Source organism: Gopherus flavomarginatus, chromosome 4 (genome assembly GCF_025201925.1).
Source record: "Gopherus flavomarginatus isolate rGopFla2 chromosome 4, rGopFla2.mat.asm, whole genome shotgun sequence".
In the NCBI taxonomy this organism is placed as follows: Eukaryota; Metazoa; Chordata; order Testudines; family Testudinidae; genus Gopherus; species Gopherus flavomarginatus.
In genome coordinates this window covers 77,913,221-77,936,687 of record NC_066620.1, presented here as the reverse complement: position 1 = coordinate 77,936,687, position 23,467 = coordinate 77,913,221, and the positions used below count along the sequence as shown (strand labels likewise).

Below are 23,467 nucleotides of genomic sequence, written 5' to 3'. Positions count from 1 at the left end.
TCTGCCACATTCAAGTTGGGAATTTTATGCACCGTTCTCATTTCTTATTAAGAGTATAGATCCCAATGAATCACTGCAACAATAAAGTGATATGCATACAATTCTAAGTGAGGCTTATTCTCACCTCTGCATAGTATTTGTATCAGAAACCCAATCCACATTACAAATTCATGTAGTAAAAAGAAAGCCCTTTCCTTAAATGGCTTAGTTTTGTTTAATAACAGTAAGTATCAGGTGTGTGCAAAAAGCAAACACATGGATAGTTATATGAGAATGTTTTCATGTATTTTAACTCTGTGCTTGGCGTAAGGCCTCATCTGCTTAGCTGTTATCAATAGTCATTGTTCTGCAAGTAGCACAAGTACATGTAGCTATGCTGTGAACTCTTTTCTTCCCCTGTTTATTTAGCACTCACAGTCCTAAATGTTGCAAATCATATGCAATAGGCCAATGTGTGATGCCTGACAGCCCATGCTGTGAAACACAGCAACAAGCAACATAGTTTTCAAAACTACTTGTTCTTCAGGGAGTGAGGAGTGCAATTACTTACCCTAAGTGCTACTATTTTCACATTAGTTTAGTTCAGCTCTTGGGTTTATCTTGCCAGTGTCTTGATGTTGCATCAAGTCATAGCTTTTTTTTCTTTTTTTCTTTTTTATAGCAGCAAAGGGGGCTGCTGCATTCTGTTTGACCTTCCTTTTGGATTTGCTTGGCTCTTTGGTTGGCTGGATGATATGGGCAGCTGGGTCCCATGCTGGTTGTGTGCTACTCAAGGAAGCAATCAGGATCCTGTCTCTATCCATGCTTAGAGTCTTGAGTTTGCAGTGTGTGGATATCCTTTTTCTAAAGACATCCATTAACTGAGGACTTCTATTCCAAGTTCCTATTTCCCATCTATGCTTAGGAAACCATTTTACTTCTTTCTTACTTGTAACTCTGGGAGGTCTTTGGTCATTGTACCCTGTTGCGGTTTTGTGGGTTTTTTTTTCTCTTTTGTTTGTAAACATTCCACTGCTTCAGTTTTTAGCAATAAGCTAGGTATAGATGTTAAAGTATATCTAGCAATGCACTGGGCTGTTTTATTTATTTTTAGCTATTTAAGGTTGCCTTTCCATATACTTTTATTATTCTTTGTGTAGATTATTTTTTAACAGCCAACTCAGTATTGCCATTGGAATAACTCTTGTAAGGAGAGGAAATGGTGTGCCATATACTAGCAAGTGTAATAGTCTATGAAAGTCAATGATAAAGTCTAAATGAAGTGCTTTGACCTTATTGAAACAAAGCATTTTGGTAAGATCATATTGATATTTCATTTTGCAGGAACTTTAAAACTTTCAATTGTTATGATTTGGGGTGAAAGAGAACTTCACAATGTTAGAATCTCATGCAAAATCCAAGTTTTGACCAGTTTTTCAAAAATATTTCTCTGACAAATTATGCAAGTTAGTTGCTGGTGAATTTAGATCCATTGTCAAAGAAGACAAAGGTTGGATTGCTATGTCTGCTAACCTGGTTGGTTTGCCCTGCCTACTTTGTCTAGCACCTTTGCTTCAGTAGTATCTGGTGATTTCTGTATTTCCGAGAAGTCTGAATAATAGACTATAATGATGAGAGAGTCTGTAGAGTTTACAGTGAAACTATTCAATGCTCCATAATCTGTCTGGGAATATGATGGGTTTATTCAAAATTTCCTTTCGGTGTTTTTCTTGTATCTCTCCACGTACACACTGTTTGCTGTCAAGATCGTTGATCTCATTGGTTATGTTTGGTAACATATTACATCTCTCAGGATGTTTTTAATTTTTTAAAGATTGGCTTCTCTTCTAGACTGGCTTCAGTATATATGGGAGAAGGTGTGTTATCTCAGTATAGGCATGGCAATTTGATTGCCTTTCTATACAGTGTTATCTATACTGTGTACTAAGCTCATTTTGTTTCAGTATTCTGTTGTATTGAAGACTCTCAGGTGGCTAGCCATCTTCACAAAGTAAGCAGTGTTATTTGTTGCTGCGTGTCTTTGTCCTGCTGTTTGTTCAGATGCTTTGTAGTCCTTGCTTTGAAAAGGGTACACAGTTGGCTTGCTTGATGTTTTCAATGTATGTGTATATTTGCATTATTTATTTTACTATTACTCTCCACTAATGCATAAATAGAACCCCTTCTATTATAACAGAGACTGTGCAAACATTCAGAGAGTCATGGTCCCTGCCTCAAAGATCTTACACTTGTTACATGGAGTTTTTAATCGGATTTTGACAAATAATAAGAGGGATTGAAGGGATGGAAGGATAGCAAGATCATACAGTTTTGCAGTGTACCTATGTGCATGCTTGGTGGCTCTGAATCATGTAAAAAATGTTTTCAGTAATGTCATATTTCCCCAACTGCTTCTCAACCTAGCTGTCATTAGTAATTGATAATATAGATCTCATGGTGACAGTGGGTCTTGAGAACATGAACGAGAAGTCTTACAGATTCATTTAGGGAGTATGAGCCATACATAAAGGGCATAATGGAAAGAGACACTGAGACCTTTGTAGAATCAGAGAAGTTGGCATTCAAAGCTGGCAACACTGGCAGAGTAGTGGAAATGGGTAAGAAAAATAGACCAGATTGTACAAGCAGAGAGAGAGAGAGAGAGAGTTATGTAGGGCCTTGAGGTTGAGAATAGGAAAGGAGGAGGATGATTCAATACTTTGGAGAGTAGCCTAGGATTTGGAAAACATAGGTTGAGTTCCGGCTATGCCACAGACTTACTGTGTGACCTTGAGCAAGTCACTTAGCTGCTCTCTGCCTCAGATCCTCATGTGTAAAATATTCCTTTTCTGTCTCACAAGAATGTTGTGAGGATACATACATTAAAGATTGTGAGGTGCTGAGATACTATGGCAGTTGTTGTCATGCAAGTACTTCAGGTTCATAGATGGGACTAGACACTTTATTTTGATCGATGCAAAACAAATAACCTTTGGATGAAAAGGGTAGGGTGCATGGTTACATCAGAGTGATGCATTGGGGAGATGTCATTGGTTGCTGTGCGTTGAATGGATTGAAGAGGCATGGAATCGGTTTCATGGAGGATAATGAAGAGGATTTTGGTGGGAGGGGGTTATTGTGTGACTGTAATGGCTTATTAAAAATACTCTGCATGATTTGATTTTCCTCTGACCCCACCCTCAGCTTTGTTTGCTGGGACAGTCAGATATCATTGTGGTACTGAGCACCATCGTGTCCATGGACTATGACATCCCTGTGAGGGATGCCCAAAGCCTGACACACTAGAACTATATAGTTCATCTCAGGCCCTCACCAGCCACCCAAGAGGAGTTGGTGTTTGTCTGTTTTCACTAGTGAGTTGACCATCATATATGGGATTTTGAGGGATGCTTTACCTCGCAATTCTAGACATTAGAATCATAAAATATTAGGATTGGAAGAGACCTCAGGAGATCATCTAGAGACCAACCCCCTGCTCAAAGCAGGTAATGTTAGGTAATGGAGCTAGATGCTCAACTACAGTAGTTCTTCTTTATATGATTATTTGAGCTCATAAGTAGAGAATAGTATTGTTGAGGGGACAGGAGGTGTTTTTATGATACTCTTACATTATTCCTGAAAAAAACATTTGTCTTTTTATGTTGAAAAAATCCTAGTGGGATTTTATAGAGTGATAAGTAGGTATGTATATATGTGCATGTAGGTATATTTAGTTTTGTCAGACAAGGATTTAAAATTTTCCCATTTTCTCTGGAGTGATATATATACATATGCAGACAAGGATTTAAAGAAATTAGCTCCGTGTGTGTGTGTGTGTGTGTGTGTGTGTGTGTGTGTGTGTGTGTTATAAAAAATACACACACACGCTAGGAGCTAATTTCTTTAAATCCTTGTCTGTAGTCTTCTGAGACTGGTTTGTTTTAAGCGGCTCCCTGAAATATGCATGCTCTTCTGCATACCTGTTTTGTTGAAAGTACACAGACCTGGCACCATTGTGTTTGCCAGGCATTCTCTTATCTCAGGCAAGCATTCAAACAAAAGTGTTCTATTGCTCTCTAAGTAATCCATGGGTGATCTTAACGTTGTGGAAGAAGTCAGAACAGGAACTTGTGCCATATTTCTTAGTTCAGAAGCAGACAGTCTCTGAGGCGGGGGCAGGGGTAGTGGAAGATAACCATTGAGTCAAAGTGAATGACTAAAGGGTTGTGGTGTTTGTGTACAATATAAATACACTAACTTGTAAAAGCAAAAATCAGATACGCAGTTAAATGTAGGTCTATAATACACCTTGTTTTGGGGGGTGTGTGTGTGTGTGTGTGTGTGTGTGTGTGTGTATATATATATATATATATAGATAGATATATAGATATATATATAGATATATATATAATACCCCACTGGTGTACAAGTTCAAACAATGTGTAGAAATATGTACGTGGCAGAATCTGAACATTTTTTTCTTTTTATTGATTTTTAATCCTTGATTCACCAAGATACTTCAGCCCATGCACATCTTTAAACATGTTAACAGTCCTACTGAAGCCAATGGGATTATTTATGCTTAAATACGTGTATGTGCTTAAATACCTTGCTAAATGTTGCATTAAGAGTGCCTGTTGTAACATTTATTCACAGAATTAATACTGTAAGTGACATAAGGTATCACAATGTGGAGTATTAAACAAGAACCACTGTTGTGTCCCCAGGGAATGTTTGCCACCCTATCATCAGCAGATTTACAGGTGTATTTAAGTTTCAGCTGTTAAATATGTATTTCCTTGTTTTGCTAGTTTTAATTAGACCTTTAATGTATTTGACATTCTAAAAAGTTCTTAAATGAAAAGGGAAAAAATATTGGCATTCAGCTCAATTTTGCCATTATTTTGTGCAAAATTCTGAATATATTTTCACATCTTTCACTACCCTCTATAGTACTACATTTTGCATTAATTTTGGGCTTTTAAAACATTTTAGATGGTGGGTACTTGGCAGATAGGGTAGGAGGAGCAAGGGAATATATAGGTATAAAATATTGTATTTGATATGGAAAAACAGAAAAGATAATTTTTATTTACTTGGAAAGTTAGCACATAATAAGTTCCCATTCTTTTCATCTGCTAAAACTCTGTCCATACATATGCACTGGACCCTGTTCGTTTAATCAAGATCAATGTTTCTTTATTTATATATTCTTTTATTATACTGTAACTAAAATTAAGTTCCAGACCTGTAAGGGGAAAATGTGATGAGTCCCAGACACTAAGTGGTATCACTGAATGCCTCAGAGCAATGAGAAACAAATGAGTTTGAATTATATTGTCTGTAATCTTGAGGTGTATACACAAAATCACTTAGCCCTCGTCCAGACTAACCCGCGGCATCGGCGGGTTAAAATCGATTGCTCGGGGATCGATATATCGCGTCTAGTCTGGACGCGGTGTATCGATCCCCGAGCGCGCTTACATCGATTCCGGAACTCCATCAATCCGAACGGAGTTCCGGAATCGACGCGGAGAGCCGCGGACATCGATGGCGCCCCGTCCAGACTGGTGAGTATCTCGATTTTAGAAATTCGACTTCAGCTACGTTATTCCCGTAGCTGAAGTTGCGTATCTAAAATCGATTTTAATTCCTAGTCTGGACGTGGCCTTAGTGACAGTCAAGGACACTGATTTATAGAGGATCAAGCAATCAGATACTGGGATTCCATCACTGATCACCAGCCTGATCTCTAGAGTAGTTTTGTCCCAGAGTTATTCTGGCTAGCAGACAGATATGTATACAGGAAAAAAAAGAAAACAATCAAAGGACAAAATGGCAAAAGTTAAAATATTGTAGTAAAAGTATTTATTGTTACAAGAATCCCTGATGCATAATATTCACAATACATGTATAGTTAGTGTTTGTGTGCGTGTGTGTGTGTGGAGAGAGAGAGAGAGCAAGAAAACAAAATTTAATTTGCTTTCCAATGACATGGATTGTAAACTTTTAAAAATAAAAAATGCAGTTTACCAGGTTTTAATAATTCTATATTAATAAATTTATATTCATATTAATTTGGAATGATTCTTCACTGACCAGCATAAATATGAAATATACCTAGTACCTTTATAGTTTTTCCAGTGATCACAGCATATCAGTGCCCCTGTTTATCACATTTTTTTTTCCAGAGGTCAGGTTGATTTGAAATTGCTCTCTGTGTGCAGTTAAGCCAGATTTTTGACATTGAAAAGGTACAGTATGTATGTGGCACCAGCATTGATTGGGAACAGGAAAAGAATATTTTGTATCTGTACTAAACCTGTCAGCTTAGTGCATAGAAGATTTGACCCTTGTCAGGTGTATTGAAGTTAACTGGCTGATTTGTGGATTAACCAATTTAAGTCTGAAACCAACCAGCGACAGGAATGAGCTGTGTGTGTGTACAGATTTACAAATTGTTATAATGCTTTCAGTCAGACCATGAAAGTCTGATGTGAAGCTTATCTCTGATCTTTGGCTTTGGCCATACTCATGGGATTGTGTGTGTGTGTTGGGGGAGGGGGTGAATTCTTTAACACTTGTCACCTGGCTCTACCAGGTTCCTAGGCCACAGTCTTAGAAACAGCACTATTCAAGGCATTAATAAAGTTAAAACCCTTAAGCTGTATGACCAGTGGGGTCATAAAAGCTATTGCTGGGTATTGTGTTCAGTGTGTCTTTCACTGCTGGATTATCATCTTGACAACTAATTCTTTTTCACTTTTTTGTCTTTTTTTCACAGCTGTTGTGAACTTGGACAACTCTGTGGTTGACCTAGAGACCCTTCAAGCCCTCTATGAGAATGTAAGTAATAGGAGGAGGCATAGATACATAGCATACTGTAGTTTCCTGTGAAGGTAGTTTTGGTCTGCAACAGGAACAACTCATTACTGAGCTGCACAAACATATTCTCTCTTAAGGAAAATTTTGTTTTGTCAAATCTAAATGAAAATTAGGATAAACAGTTGCCCTTTTTTAAATGGCAATCCATTTTGTAATGGTCATTTATTTTTCAAGTCAAGGATTTCATTTATATTCAAATATATAATTTTTGCCTTTTAATGCACTTGATACTATATTTGACAGGAATAAACATAAAATATAACTGTTTTTAATAAATATTTATTCCTGTACTACACCTAAAACTTTTTTGAATGCTATATTTCATGGTTTTTCACTTTCACAGGAAATAATGTTTAGTTACTTTAAAGGAAAGGATAATTGAGACCTGTAAAACTCACTATAGTATACTGAGATCCATAACCATGAGATACTAAATAATTTTGAGAGATTGTTTGTTTGAAAACTATGCAAGATCAGAGATTTAAGAATTAACCAGGGTATACTCTAAAGCATCCTGGTCCCAGCATTATTCTGACTGTGAAAACAGAAACAGTAGAATCCAGCAGAGTATTTCTGACTTCCACTGCTGCAAAGAGAGATCGAGGGCCACTCATCCCTAGAAGCAGCAAAGAATCCTGTGGCACCTTACAGACTAACAGACGTTTTGGAGCATGAGCTTTCGTGGGTGAATACCCACTTTGTCAGATGCATGTAGTGGAAATTTCCAGGGGCAGGTATATATATGCAAGCAAGCTAGAGATAACGAGGTTAGTTCAAGCAGGGAGGATGAGGCCCTGTTCTAGCAGTTGAGGTGTGAAAACCAAGGGAGGAGAAACTGGTTTTGTAGTTGGCAAGCCATTCACAGTCTTTGTTTAATCCTGAGCTGATAGTATCAAATTTGCAGATGCTCAGCAGTTTCTCTTTGAAGTCTGGCCCCACAATATGCCAATATTTTTATGGCTGACCTGGAACAACGCTTCCTCAGCTCTCGTCCACTCATGCCCCTTCTCTACCTACGCTACATTGATGACATCTTCATCATCTGGACCCATGGGAAGGAGACTCTGAAAAAATTCTACCACGCTTTCAACAGCTTCCACCCCACCATCAGCCTCAGCCTGGACCAATCTACATGGGAGGTCCACTTCCTAGACACCACGGTGCAAATAAGTGATGGTCACATTAACACCTTCCTATACCGGAAACCTACCGACCGCTATGCCTACCTTCATGCCTCCAGCTTCCATCCTGGGCACATCAGATGATCCGTTGTCTACAGCCAAGCACTGAGGTACAACTGCATCTGCTCTAACCCCTCAGACAGAGACCAACACCTACAAAATCTCCACCAAGCATTCTCAAAACTACAATACTCGCATGAGGAAATAAGGAACCAGATCAACAGAGCCAGACGTGTACCCAGAAGCCTCCTACTGCAAGACAAACCCAAGAAAGAAACCAACAGGACTCCACTGGCCATCACATACAGTCCCCAGCTAAAACCCCTCCAATGCATCATCAGGGATCTACAACCCATCCTGGACAATGATCCCACACTTTCACAGGCCTTGGGTGGCAGGCCAATCCTGGCCCACAGACAACTTGCCAACCTGAAACATATTCTCACCAGTAACTGCACACTGCACCATAGTAACTCTAGCTCAGGAACCAATCCATGCAACAAACCTCGATGCCAACTCTGCCCACATATCTACACCAGTGACACCATCACAGGACCTAACCAGATCAGCCACACCATCACCGGTTCATTCACCTGCATGTTCACCAATGTAATATATGCCATCATATGCCAGCAATGCCCCTCTGCTATGTACATCGGCCAAACTGGACAGTCTCTATGGAAAAGGATAAATGGACACAAATCAGATATTAGGAATGGCAATATACAAAAACCTGTAAGAGAACACTTCAACCTCCCTGTCCACACTACAGCAGATCTTAAGGCGGCCATCCTGCAGCAAAAAAAACTTTAGGACCAGACTTAAAAGAGAAACTGCTGAGCTTCAATTCATCTGCAAATTTGACACCATCAGCTCAGAATTAAAGACTGTGAATGGCTTGCCAACTACAAAACCAGTTTCTCCTCCCTTGGTTTTCACACCTCAGCTGCTAGAACAGGGCCTCATCCACCTTGACTGAACTAACCTCGTTATCTCTAGCTTGCTTGCATATATATACCTGCCCCTGGAAATTTTCACTACATGCATCTGACGAAGTGGGTATTCACCCACGAAAGCTCATGCTGCAAAACGTCTGTTAGTCTATAAGGTGCCACAGTATTCTTTACTGTTTTTACAGATCCAGACTAATACGGCTACCCCTCTGATACTCATCCTTAGAAGATGCTAACATCAGTATTACCAGAGCAAGGCCTCCAAATTCCCAGAGAGCGCAAACAGGCCTTCTGGTTACCCTCAATAGATCCTGGATGTCTGAAGGCATAAATCATTAAGTAGGGGAAATATTCTTGGTATTCCTGACCAATATATGCAGTTACTTTGTTCTCCCTTAATGTATGATTTTTAAAATATTTTTTAAAACATGTAGTCCTTTGTCTTTTAAACATAAGCGGGCTGGACCATGCCCATTTATGAAGAATCCGTGGGAGGGTCAGGAAATTGTTTCAACTTGTGGTGTTTCCCTGAAATCATCTATCTGGCAGGATGAAGTTACATTAAGTTTTTAAGAGCAGGTTAGACAAACACCTGTCAGGAATGGTGTAGATAATTAGTTCTGCCGCAAATGCAGGGGACTGGACTGGATGACCTCTCAAGGTCCCTTCCAGCTCTGATTCTCTGATTAAGTATGGATGGGGTTTCCATACAGAGTAGACAGGAGATCTGACTCTCCTTGAGGAAAGTATGGAGATATGTTGGTATTTACAGAGGCTTTTTCCTGTTTTCTACACTTTTTGCCAGTGCTTAGTTTATAATGAAAGAGGTGCTGGGGCTCAAGCAATTAGGTGCCAGGGCTTGCGCAGTGTTTTTACTTTCATAAGAGATATGCCAACCCTAAAGGTGCCAGGGCTCAGCCCCGGCAAGTGCTAGCACAAATTAAGCACTGGTTCTTACTCCTTACATTCCACTATGACAGCACGATTGTCACAGCAGCTATATTGCCACAGATATGTTCTATCTATCTTAGGTATTTATATGGCCCCTGTTACCGTAGAATCTGAGCACCTTACAATCTTTAATCCACACAACAAACCTGTGAGATAGGGAGATGCCCTCTGTAATAGTAACTGAGAGACAAAGGGACTGCGTGACTTCCCAAGGTCACATTGGAAGACTGTGACAGAATAGAAATTGAGCCCAGGTTGCCCATGTCCTAGGCTAGTGCCGTAACACTGGACCATCCTTCCCATCGTCGTCATCCTTTCTGTCTCTGCCCTAGCTGTCATAACTGTCCTACTCAGATCTGAACCTTAGAGTTCAGAACATGAGAAGCTAGCATGAGACCTCCAAAGCTTAATTACCAGCTTAGATCTGATAGCGCTGCCACCAATCAGGAATTTTACGGCCTGATACCCTCTGGTCCCCCCCAAACCTTCCCAGGGGACCCCAAGACCCAGATTCCTTGAGTCTCACCACAAAGGGAAATAACCCACTTCCCTTCTCCCTCTTCCCCTCCAGGTGTTCCCTCCCTGGGTTCCTGGAGAGATATACAGATTCAAGCTTCGTGAATCTAAACAATGGGATTCCACCCTCCCTGCTTCAAGTCTTTGAAACACAAGTACCGAGAAATCTAATCTCTTTCCCCCCTCACCCAGAGGGTATGCAAAATCAGGCTTAGTAAATCTAATACAAAGAGATTTTCCCCCTCCCTTCGTTTCTTAGCCTTAACCAGTGAAAAACACTCAAACAGGTCTTAAAAAGAAAGCTTTATATAAAAAGAAAGAAAAAGACATAAAATGGTCTCTGTGTCAAGGTGACAATATACAGGGTCAGTTGCTTAAAGGAAAAAATGAATAAACAGCCTTATCCAAAAAGAACACAGTTTAACACATTCCAGCAACTACACACATGTAAATACAAAAAAACAATATAAACCTATTGTCTTACTATCCTTGTACTTACAACTGGGAAACAGAAGATTAGAAAGCCTGGAGATAGAAAGATCACTCTCAGAGCCGAGAGGGTCACCGAACCAAGACAAAGAACAAAAGAACTCACACCCAAAACTTCCCTCCACCCAGATTTGAAAAAGTCTTGTTTCCTGATTGGTCCTCTGATCAGGTGTTTGGTTCCCTGTGTTAACCCTTTACAGGTAAAAGAACATTAACCCTTAGCTATCTGTTTATGACACTAGCCCAACACAAACTGTCTTCTTGCTCCATCCTTACAGAGCAGGAACCACACAAAATAAAGGACAGAATCTAGTAATTTTGAGAAACTTTCATAGACTTTGAGACCAGAAGGAACCATCATGATGATCTAGTCTGACCTCCTGTACATTGCAGGCTATAGAACCTCAGCCATCCACTGCTGCAATAGGCCCATAAACTCTGGCTTTATTACTGCAGTCCTCAACTCTTGATGTAAAGATTTCAAGCTACAGAGAATCCACCATTTACTCTAATTCAAATTGGCATGTGCCACATTGCTGCAGAGGAAGGCAAAACATAAACAGGGACTCTGACAACGCTGCGGGTTTGCAGGGAGAATGGTGTTGAAGACACCTATTTTTTCCTAGCTCAGTCTCCTCTCTGCTCTCACACCTGGCTTTTCTCACAAAGACAGCATGCAGGGGTTTTCACAGAGTCAGAATGAAGGAGTGATTGTTATTTTGTCATCCCATGAAATAATTTTGGTTATTTCAGTTTTCTGCCTTTCAAAAATGTTCTTTCTCTGAAAGAGTGAAATAATAGATAAATATCCAGTGCCCTGTCATTTCAGAGAAAAAACATAAATTATATGCTGCCAAAATGTTAACAAAGTGTGTACCCTTCAGTGTTCCAGTTCATTTAGTCACATATAGGATGTTTTTTCTATGCCAAATATTATTCATTCTAGTATTCTTCTTTCCCTCTCTCACTCACAAAAAATGCATCATTTCCATGATCTTTCCCTCCTTCTTAATCTAATTATTATTCCATCTAGTTATTCTCCATCTACTTATTGCATCTAGTTATTCTCCATTCAACTTTCCATGCTTCCAACTCCCCGGCACCTCACTGAGGTTCTTCTTGTTAGCTTCTCTACCAGGTACCTGTTCCTTACACATGATGATGACAGGCAAATTGTCCTGTAGCTTCTGGCCTTGAGTGGCTGGTCATGGGAAAGGTGGATGTCCTACAGTCTCTAGCTGTAGTTGTCCTACTCGGTCCTCTCTGTTGCTGGACTAGGGAATTCCAGGTTCTCACCTGCTTACTAGCTCTGCAGACTCTGAGTGAGCTGGCTCTGGCAGTAGAAGAGAGGTGGACACTCTCAATGTAGCAGCCACTTGACCTGCCTCCTTCCCTCCTCATCCTCATGAACTGCTGAAGTGGTTGAAAAATGGGTGGGTGTGATTTTTAGTGGTTCTGGGGAGCAGGAGATGAGACACAGGAGATAGCAAGGGGGGATAAACCCATGGTGTGGCAGCAGTCTGAATGAGAAGCAGACAGTTCAGCCTCAGAGGCTACACATTTTAAGAAACAGAGCCTGCTATTATTTCTAGTGAGCTCCCACTCCTAACAAAACCAACTCCCACCCACCATGATCACACCACTGTGTACCATTGATGAGTCTTTGACATTCATCCCAAAATTTAACTGACTACTTTTATATAAAGTAAGATTAAGATTATATGTGTGTCTCTTTCACAGCTTTACGTCAGGTTATGTTTTCAAGGCTGTCTTCACAAACAAACGGGGCTAGAAACGTTTTTACTGAAACCTAAGGATTTTCCGATCTGACTTACAAGGGACTCATACCAGTCCCTTAAAGATCATCTGTGAAACACTGTATTGGTTACCCTTAATCTTTTCAATTGGCTTACATAACAGAATAACATTATGACAGTATGTCTTTGATATTTTCTATACCTGATACAGGGAATACCTAGGGAACAGTGCAGCCACTGGGGGAATGTTATATATTTATTTCAAGCACAACTGAGTATTTGAGAGCGATTGCAGTACATTGCTCAAGTTGAGAAATAAGATGTGTATTAAGATATCTCAGGTGTATACTAACTAATGTTGGCAAGGGGGAAGGGAAAAGGTATTTTTTGAGGCAGTATGGTCTAGTGTATGGGCTATAGACTGAGACCCAAGAAACCTGGATTTAAATCTGGGCCCCACTAGTGACCTGTTGTGTGACCTGGGGCAAGTCACTTCACTTCTCTATGCTTTCATCTTTTTTCTGTTTTGTCTATTTAGATTGTAAACTCTTTGGCACCTGGATTGTCCCTTACTATACAGTACTTTTGTACAGCACCTAGTAAAATGGGGCTGACCTCTGTTGGAGATAGTAGGTAGCATTGTAATACAAATAGTAATTTCAGGTATCTGATGGTACCAGACTAGTTGATAGTTTGAATCTCCCCTTATTTCTTAGCTACACTCTGTATCTTGTAGATATTTTTTTAAAAAAAAGAGTAGTTAACTTATGAGCCTCCTTACCTTACTTTACACACACTAAATTAATTCTTAGTTCTGAAGATTTTTTTTTGCCAGATAGTTAAATATTGCTGTGCTAGTCCTCAGCCATTCTATTTGATCTCTGTGAAACATATGGGAGCATTTGTTTTACAATCTTTCTTCAGAATGTAATTTTTCCTGATTGCATATGTTTGGCATGCTGCTTTCCCTTCTAGATGTGAATGAAGTTTGGGCAGTCTCCAGATCTAAACACACCCTAATTTAAAAAACCACAGTCCTGAGGGCTCAATTCCTGTTTACTGAGGAATTAAAGCTTTCTTAAACCCACATAGTTACTAAATACATCTTTAGTGATTTTTTTAATGAAAAAAAACCCTGTATAGTTTGTTTAGGATCATTAACCAGCATTGCAGTTAGATGGTAAAGTCTTTATTAGTGGATCACTGTATAGTATCTACACTTTTTTTTAAACTGTTGTAAAGTTTCTTGTGAAGTGCTTTGAGATCTACTGATGAAAAGCGCTATATATGAGTTAGGTGACATTACAGTATAACCTCAGAGTTACAAACACCAGAGTTACGAACTGATCATTCAAACACACCTTATTTGGAACCAGAAGTACACAATCTGGCAGCAACAGAAACAAAGAAAACAACAACAACAATAAAAAGCAAAAACACTACAGTACTGTGTTAAATGTAAACTACTAGGAAAAAAAAGGGAAAGCAGCATTTTTCTTCTGCGTAGTGAAGTTTTAAAGCTGTATTAAATCAATGTGCTGTTGTAAACTTTTGAAAGAACAGCCATAATGTTTTGTTCATAGTAACCAACATTTCAGTTACGAACAACCTCCATTCCCCAGGCATCCGTAACTCTGAGGTTCTACTGTATTGTTGTTATAGCTATTGGAGAGGGGATTCTATTTCATATTTATTAACATGTTTTCAACAGAAAGTGTCTATCAAAAGGGCTCCAACTATCAGTGATATTTCCACATTCATCTTAGTTTAACCTACTATAAAAACAATGTTGTTTGTCAGAATCTATTTCTTAAAAACATAATTCCAAATTTAAAACATGATACATAAATAATAGCTCAAGATAAGCCAACAGTTTTATTAAGAAGGCAGTTTATCTCTCTCACACACACAATCCCCCAATTAAGATAAATCATGTGTGGCAGAAAGAATCTGAGATTTCTAAGTTTTAATTCTCAAGGTTTGTGTTTCACTTACAATCTTATAGCACTTTTCCTAGCACATTAGTTATCATAACATGAACTTTGATTTGGGAAGAGGGTGCTGTACATGTCAGATGAAACAGAATCCTTAAATATGTTTACCTTGCTGCTTTTGTGAAATAAAGTGTGCATGCATGTGTGTGCATGTTTAATAATTGAGAAGTAGCAGCATTTCCAGAGTTAATGGAGCGGATTGCAACCTTTTGAATTCCTACTTTATCACCCCTTGTAACTTTGGCTTGAAAATTGTAAGATTTACTATGGAGGCAAGGAAGACATTTCTGAAAAATCTGAAGAAATGTGGTCAAAATAGTTTGTTGCAAATGATTAAAATGTTATTCTGATTTGAAATTTTGAATGTCACTTTGTCTCCCTCTTACTCAAATGACTTTACACAGTTTCATTTTCTTGAAAGTTCATGTGACCACTATTTTTCAATTGCAATGGTAATTCATTGAATTTACTATTTTTTGTTCTGGATAATTAAGGCCCATTCATTTTAGTGGAAATTATGGATGTGATCCTGCTCCCATTAATATCAAAGAGAGTTATTGGCACTGACTTCAGTGGGTGCAGAATCCTGCACTGTGTATCTATAAGCATATTAACTTCTGCTGGCTAGGAGAAGCTCAGACAGCACATTTGGGACCTGCAGTCTGACATCTATCAGCTATTTTCCATTAGATTATAGAAGTAAAGGGATGTGATTTTGGAGCTGACACTTTAGGGTGTCCAGGGAGGGATGCGATGTTTTGTTAAGGACAAAAGGGCAGCCTCTCAGCAGTTAAAGTTGCAGTCACTGTACCATTATCTGAAATCATCATGCTTTCAAATCTTTCAGGTTAAGCCTTATCAACAGCTAGAACTTTTCTGGAAAATAATTACTGAGAGATGACTTTTTGAAAATTTTGCAAAGTGCCACACAATGAAATCACTTTAAACCCCAACACCTGAAATGTAGGTGGAATTTTAACTCTGGTTGCTGCAGAAGATGCTTTTGAAGGGCAGGTATAATAACCCATTTGCAATATTAACTTTATATGAAAACTGGACTGAATTATGTCAATGAAGCAGATGGAGAAAAAAAAACATAAAGCATATTTGCATTTTCAACCTCTGAACAGGCCATATCAAAATTGAAAAGAATTTCAGTTTCCAGTGGAGATTAAAGGTCACCCTATATTCCCTGCCAGAATACTGCATTGATTTAAGCTTAAGACACTTGATAAAAGATATATAGGAAGTTGTGGCCAAGGTTGAACTAGAACACTCATGTCTAAGATAATCTCCTGGACCATCATGCCCCTCATACAAATTAGTTGAACCTCTGTACTTAAGTCAACAGTAAAATGGGGATAAATAACCCTCCCATTTAACCCATTTGTAGAGTGCTTTGCATATAGAGATGAATCAGCAGTGGATGACACACAATAGTATTAGCTGTATATTTCAGAAGAGGTAATTAGGGCACAGAGCAGTTAAGTGATGTGACTGGTAGGCACTGTTACTTAATAGGCTATACATATCGGCTGTAGTACCAAAAAGTGTGGGTTCCAAATGTATAAATAATTTATTTTTTAAAAAGCCCACATAAACAAAACTCTACTGTTCATCACTAACCAGGAGGATTCTCTACATAGAATCATAGAAGATTAGGGTTGTAAGAGACTTCAGGAGGTCATCTAGTCCAATCCCATGATCTATACACATTTTACTTAAACAATTTTATACCTCAACAGAGATTTGTTCAGGTTAGTTTTTACTTTTCGTTATGGTGGAAAATGGTGAATAACCCATTTCTTAATTACTAGATAATTTTTGACCCATGATTTGTTTCAGTCTGCATTTGGATGGAAATTGGAATGGAATTAAAATGCACAAAAATATTTAAACTCTTTTTGTATTAATGAAATAAAGCTATATCTCAAAAGTGCTGGATACATATGGAGGGAGGGAAGTTAAGTTTAAGTGTGTTTTAAATGCAAAAATTGTTTTAGTAAACAAAGGAAGTATTAACTCTAGTTAGTGAGTTGATGGATTGTTTCTGGTCACCATGGGCCAGATTTTCCAAGGTATTTGGGAGCCTCAGGATGCAAATGGGCACCTAGTGGAATTTCAAAAGTACCTAAGCAGGTTAGGTTAGTTTTAGAATTTTGTAAAGCTCATCCTCTCCCACCTGGTGGTAGTTCATATATGGAAGAAGGAAAACGAGTTTTCTTGCTTTTTTCAACTCCTGGTTGGTTTCTCAAGTATGAATGAAATAGTCCAAATGAAGAAAACATTCTTTCTGCTAAACTGAAACCAAGAGTAATTAAGGCAAAAGCTTTTCCTCACAAAAGACACAAAGTACTTACAATTGGGGAAAAATGGAAATACCTGTATATGTTCCATTGTGAACACTGAAAAACATATAGATACTTAATGTACAACATGACATGTTTGTAAAACTTGAGTTAATCTCAGTTGTTTTATCCTGTTTCTGTATATAATACAAAACAAAGCACCCTTGAACTCGTCAAAACTTGAGGAGTGCTCATTGATGCAGCCTATATTTTGTTTTATTTTAATATTGTAAATGTAGGCCTTAACATCAAATGAAACTTTAAACAGGTTTATTTTTAAATAGAAAATAATATATACACATACAAATATGTGATTTAATTAAAAATCTGATTTTTTTTGTATCATCCATTTCTAGAAACCCTGCGAGATATTTACAATGGAGCCATGTGGTTTCAAGATAATGGGTTTGCTAAAATTAATGCCACTTTTTGATACAAAGTCACAACATCTCTTCAGGCACACATGTTATATTCACAGTAGACTATATGATTTCAGTCATTTGAAGTTGTCGGGTACTTTCTGCTAATGTTTTATTGACCTTAGCAGAAAGCATATAACTAAGGATAACCGTCCCCACTCTGAAGCCTAATGTATGATATTAGCGGAGATGAGCCTGAATCAAAACTCTGATCCCCTGTGGCCTGATATGCAGTTAAAATTTAGATTAGCATAGCTGTGGCACTCAGGGGTATGAAAAATCCACATTCCCGAGGACTGTAGCTCTGCCAGCCTAATCCTTGGTGTAGACCAGGGGTCTCAAACACGCAGCCCATGGGCTGCATGTGGCCTGCAGAGTTATTAGCTGTGGCCCGCCAATGTCTCCTCCCCCACCAACCTCCCAGAGTTCTGTGTCCCTGCTCCTCTGCCTACCTTCAGATACTTCCCACTGCCAAACGCTTTCTGGGGTGGGGGGTGGAGCGAGGAGCCACATGCTCAGGGGAGGAGTTGGAGAAGAGGAGGGGCAGGGGCGGGGATTTGAGGAAGGGGTTGGAATGGGGGGAAAGGGGTGGGGCAGAGGTGGGGCCTCATGGAAGGGGTGGAGTAGGGGCAGGCTCAGGAGCAGCAGGGGGGGGTTAAGTGATGCAGCCCTCGGGCCAATGTACTAGCCCTCATGTGGCGCTCATGGTCATCTGAGTTTGAGATCCCTGGTGTAGACACAGCTAGGGTGATGGAAGAAGGCTTCCATCTCGATCTAGCTACCATCATTTGAGGAGATGGAGTTCCTACAGTGATGGAAAAAACTCTTCCATCGCTGTACTCTGCGTTAACACTAATGCACCATAGCTTTGTGGCTCTGGTCATTCTGGTGATTCCTGCAGAGTAGTTTAAACAGTTTAGGAAGGGAACTATGATTAATTGTTGTCTTGTGAAGAAGGAACTGCTTGTCTTTATCTTCAGTAGGGTTTTTTCAAGAAAATTTCTCTGCATCAGTACCTCATAACACCTTAGAATACATTCTCATTCCAAAGGCTAAAAATGCCAAGCTAAAAATGCCAAGTTCGAGGATCAGCATTTCTCCTTAGTTTGTCTGTCATCGCTTCTCTTTTTCTTGCTAACAGACATGCCTTTTGAGGGTTTCCTTCTTGGTTAAGCTGATCAACTGGAAAACCTGCAATTTAAAATACTCCATCATCGTAAAGCTGTATACATAGCAATGAGACAGGGGATGATACTGGGTACTCCTAGAGCTTCTCAGATGTGTAACCCCCACAGCACAAATCCTTCTGGAGCTTTTTTATTTATTTTTTTTTATTTTTTTTTTTTTTTACCAAATGAAACACTATCAAAGGGATTTTGAATGCTAGACTAGAGAAGCAAACTAAACATATCAATTTTCCACATTATTATGTTGTTAAAATATAGGATGATATAATTTAATATTTTTGTACACTAGATGAGTAAAAGCTAATTATTTTCTGAGTTCTGTTCCTCTGGGACAGACTGATGGGTAAACTCTCACATGGTTTATTAATATGGAAGTAGTGAGGCATGGAAGGAAAGACTGAAAGGATTCCGATTTACGACCTACAAAGACTTGCTAAGACCTCTAAAGCTTTAGAGCCTACAAGTCGACCCAGTCCTCCTACTTGTTCCGCCAATTGCTCAAACAAGTTTGTTTACATTTATGGGGTATAATGTTGTCCATTTCTTATTTACAATGTCACATGACAGTGAGAACAGGTGTTCACATTGCACTTTTGTAGCTGGCATTGCAAGGTATTTACGTGCCAGATATGCTAAACATTCATATGCCCTTTCATGCTTCAGCCACCATTCCAGAGGACATGCTTCTATGTTGATGATGCTTGTTTTAAAAAAATGCATTAATTTAATTTGTGATTTAACTCCTCGGGGAGAATTCTATGTCTCCTGCTCTGTTTTACCCACATTCTGCCATATATTGCATGTTATAGCAGTCTTGGATGATGGCTCAGCACATATTGTTTGTTTTAAGAACACTTTCACAGCAGATTTGACAAAACACAAGGTACCAATGTGAGATTTCTATAGATAGCTACTTGACCCAAGGTTTAAGAATCTAAAGTGCCTTCCAAAATCTGAGAGGGATGAGGTGTGGAGCATGTTTTCCGAAGTCTTAAAAGAGCAACACTCCTATGCAGAAACTACAGAACCCAAACCACCAAAAAAAGAAAATCAGTCTTCTGCTGGTGACATCTGACTCAGATGATGAAAATGAACATCTGAAGGACTACACTGCTTTGGATCATTATCGAACAGAACCCGTCATCAGCATGGACACATGTCTTCTGGAATGATGAAGGGACATGTAAATCGTTACCACATCTGGAACCTAAATATCTTGTATCACTGGCTACAGCAGTGCCGTGCGAACACTTGTTCTCACTTTCAGGTGACATTGTAAACTAGAAGCTGGCAATGTTACTTCCTGAAAATGTAAACAAACTTGTTTGCCTGAGTGATTGGCTGAATAAGAAGTAGGACTGAGTGGACTTGTAGGCTGTAAAGGTTTACATTGGTCTATTTTTGACTGCAGGTTTTTTGGTACATAAGTCTACATGTGTAAGTTCAACTTTCATGATAAAAAGATTACACTACAGTACTTGTATTAAGTGAATTGAAAAATACTATTTCTTTTGTTTTTTACAGTGCAAATATTTGTAATCAAAAATAAATATAAAGTGAGTGCTGTACACTTTGTATTCTATATTTGAAAATGTAGAAAAAATCCAAAAATATTTAAATAAATGGCATTCTATTAATATTTAATAGTGCGATTAATTTTTGTAATCGCTTAACATCTCTACTTCTGACCTGTCCTCTCCCTATTAACGTCCATCAGAGTCAGCAAGCAAGGCTTGTGGTGTTTAAAATATCCAACACTAAACTGTGTGTGTTAAAGCAGCTGGAATTGGCAGTGTCTCCAAAATATGTTCTTGGTCACAAAATGAAGGGTACTTTCAGATAAAATTATAATTTGTCCATAGTTCAGAGAGGATAGCTGGCTTATGAGGACCACTTTCTTTAATGTAGCAAAAGATTCAGAGTAATGGAATAAAGAAAATCTTAGGATCTGTGGCATTTAGGCACACAAAATGGTCTAGCAATGCCATCTGTGGTGATAATGCATTAGCTTTCCTTCAATCCGCACTGAAAAAGTTAATTGTGACCTAGGGTGACCAGATGTCCTGATTTTTATAGGTACAGTCCTGACTTTTGGGTCTTTTTCTTATATAGGCTCCTATTACCCCCCCACCCTCTGTCCCGATTTTTCATACTTGCTGTCTGATCACCCTGTTGTGACCAGATCTAAATACAATTAATATTAACAAGGCGAAAGGAATACAAGCCATAATAGGTTTAAAATATTTACATAAGTTAGGTGTATTCAGGTTGGCAGGGCCTGATGAAATTCACCCTAGTGTGCTCAAGGAACTAGCTGAAACAAACTCAGAAGTGTTAGCAATTATCTGCAATAAATCATGGAGGATAGGTGAGATTCCAAAGGACTGAAGAAGCGAAAATCTAGTACCTGTCTTTAAAAGGGTGACCAGAGAACTATGGACCAGTTAAGGTATCTTCAATATCTGTAAAATTACAGGAACAAATTATTGATCAATCAGTTTGTAGGCACTTGGAGGATAATAGGGTGGTGAGGGATAGCCAACGTGGATTTTTTTCAAGAACATCTTATGGCAAACCAACCTAATTGTCTTCTCTGATGGGGTTACTGGCCTACTGATAGGGGTGGGGGCGGAGGGAAGTAGTAGATGTGTGATATTATGATTTTAGAAAGGCTTTTGATGCAGTGCCACATGAACCTTTCATATGGAAACTAGGGAAATGCGGTCTAGATGAAATACTGTAACAAGGGTGCGTAACAGGTTGAAAAACTGTTGTCAGAATAGTTACCAGTGGTTTGCTGTCAAAGTGAGAGGGTGTATCTAGTGGGATCCCACAGAGATCTGTCCTGGGCCCAATACTATTCATTATTTTCATTAATGACTTAGGCAACGGAGTGGAAAGTATACTTATAAAATCTGCAGATGACACCAGTTGGGATGGTTTGCAAGCACTTTGGAGGATAAGATTAGAATTCAAATTGACCGTGACAAATTGGAAAACTGGTCTGAAATTCAATAAAGACAAGTGCAAAATACAAACTTAGGAAATAAAAATTAGCTACAAAATGAGGAATAGGCAGTAGTACTGCTGAAAGGGATGTTCGGATTATAGTGGATCACAAATTGAATATCATCAGTTGTAAAAAAGGCTAATATTCTCTGGGATGTATCAACAAGGCTGGCGTATGTAAGACAGGAAGGGTAATTGTTTAGCTCTATTCTGTGCTGGGGTGAGGTCTCAGCTAGAATACTGCATCCAGTTCTGGACACCACGCTTTAGGAAAGATGTGGACAAAGCAGAGAAAGAGTCCAGAGGACAGCTACAAAAATGATAAAAGGTGTAGAAAACCTGATCTCGAAGGAAAGGTTACCAAAAAAAACTTGACAGCCTTAGTCTTGAAGAAAGAAGACTGAACTGTGACCTGATAAATCTTCAAATACATTAAGGGCTGTTGTTTAGAGGACCGTGATCAGTTATTTTCCATGTCCACTGATGGTAGGACAAAAAAGTAATGGGCTTAATCTGCACAAGGGAGATTTAGATTAGATATTAGGAAAAACTATAAAGATATTTAAGTACTGGAACGTGTTACCAAGGGAGGTCATAGAATCCCCATGCCTAGGAGTTTTTAAGAACAGGTTGAACAAACACTTGTCAGGGGTGGTCTAGACATATGTGGTCCTGCTTCAGAGTGGGGCATGGACTAGTTGACCTCTTGAGTTTCCGTCCAGCTCTGTATTTCTAGGATAATTAATGCATAGGTGCTAAAGGCCAATGCCAGTAGCCATAGCTCCTGCAGCCAGTTGCTTGCATCAATTCCTTGGGTTTCATTTATATAAAAAAGTGTGTGTATAGCCCTTGTGGTTGTGAAGAAAAACTTGAATATGTGACCTTAGTGTAGCTGATGCAGTGTGATGTCTGCAGGCAGCCTGAACAAATAACTGAGAGGTGTGAAGTGCTCTATTTGTGTCTATAACTGCAAACCCATTGATCTGGGGTCTCTTGCCAACAGCACTCCAGCAGAGGGTTGTGAGTGTGGCAGAAAGAGAAATGTGTGGTAGGCCTGGTGTACTCAAGCAGATATACCTTAACATCTGGGATCTAAATATTTATTTAGTGAGTCATCTAATACCATTCCTGATGCCCCGAGAGGAAGCAAACACTCCTGCCTGTTATGGAGGAGAGAAGGTGGTGAGCATTTGCTGCCCCTGTCGTTCTGAAATAATAGGGTAGGGACCTCTGCTGCAGTCATTCCAAGTGTGGGAAATGGGGTCATGACACAGTGGAAAAGCCGTGTGTGTGTGTTTGTGTGTATGTGTGTATGTCCATGGTGTGCATTGAGCCCAGATTGCCTTAATACAGCTATGGAAACATCTGATGAACCTCCTAGGGATATTATTTTGTGTCAAAACTTGATTCACTGGCCCCAGTATCATGAGAGATCCCGTCAACAACTTCTCTTTGGGGCAGAGGTAGACAGCGACAGTCTAGAAAGATACATGTGCTCTATCACTCCCAAATCAGTCAGCAATCATAGACTGAAGCCTTAAACATAATGAACACTGTCAGAGAAACCTCATCCAAGACTCAAATGGATTCTACTTTCTAAAATAAGGACTTCCAGGTAGGGAAATCCACAGTGCAAGGTATTACACAGTAGACCCTTAATCTACATCCTGGAGATAAAGGCTGTCAAATTACCCTTGACAAACCTTATCCCCCTCTCCCAGAAGTGTTGGGGTACATTACACGTGTACAATACTGCTGTTGTATTGTACGTAATCAGAAAGGTAGCCAAGAACCAAGCC

The 23,467-nt window shown here is 39.2% G+C and overlaps 1 protein-coding gene across 2 annotated transcripts in view; it reads left to right on the top strand.

Moving 5' to 3' along the window:
* FMN2 (formin 2) overlaps positions 1-23,467 on the top strand; it is a 234,538-nt gene that overhangs the window by 124,328 nt on the left and 86,743 nt on the right. For both annotated transcript variants that reach the window (XM_050950369.1, XM_050950370.1), the window contains one exon: positions 6,764-6,825. In XM_050950369.1, coding sequence (XP_050806326.1) covers positions 6,764-6,825 — 62 coding nt within the window. The remainder of the gene's footprint in view (positions 1-6,763; positions 6,826-23,467) is intronic.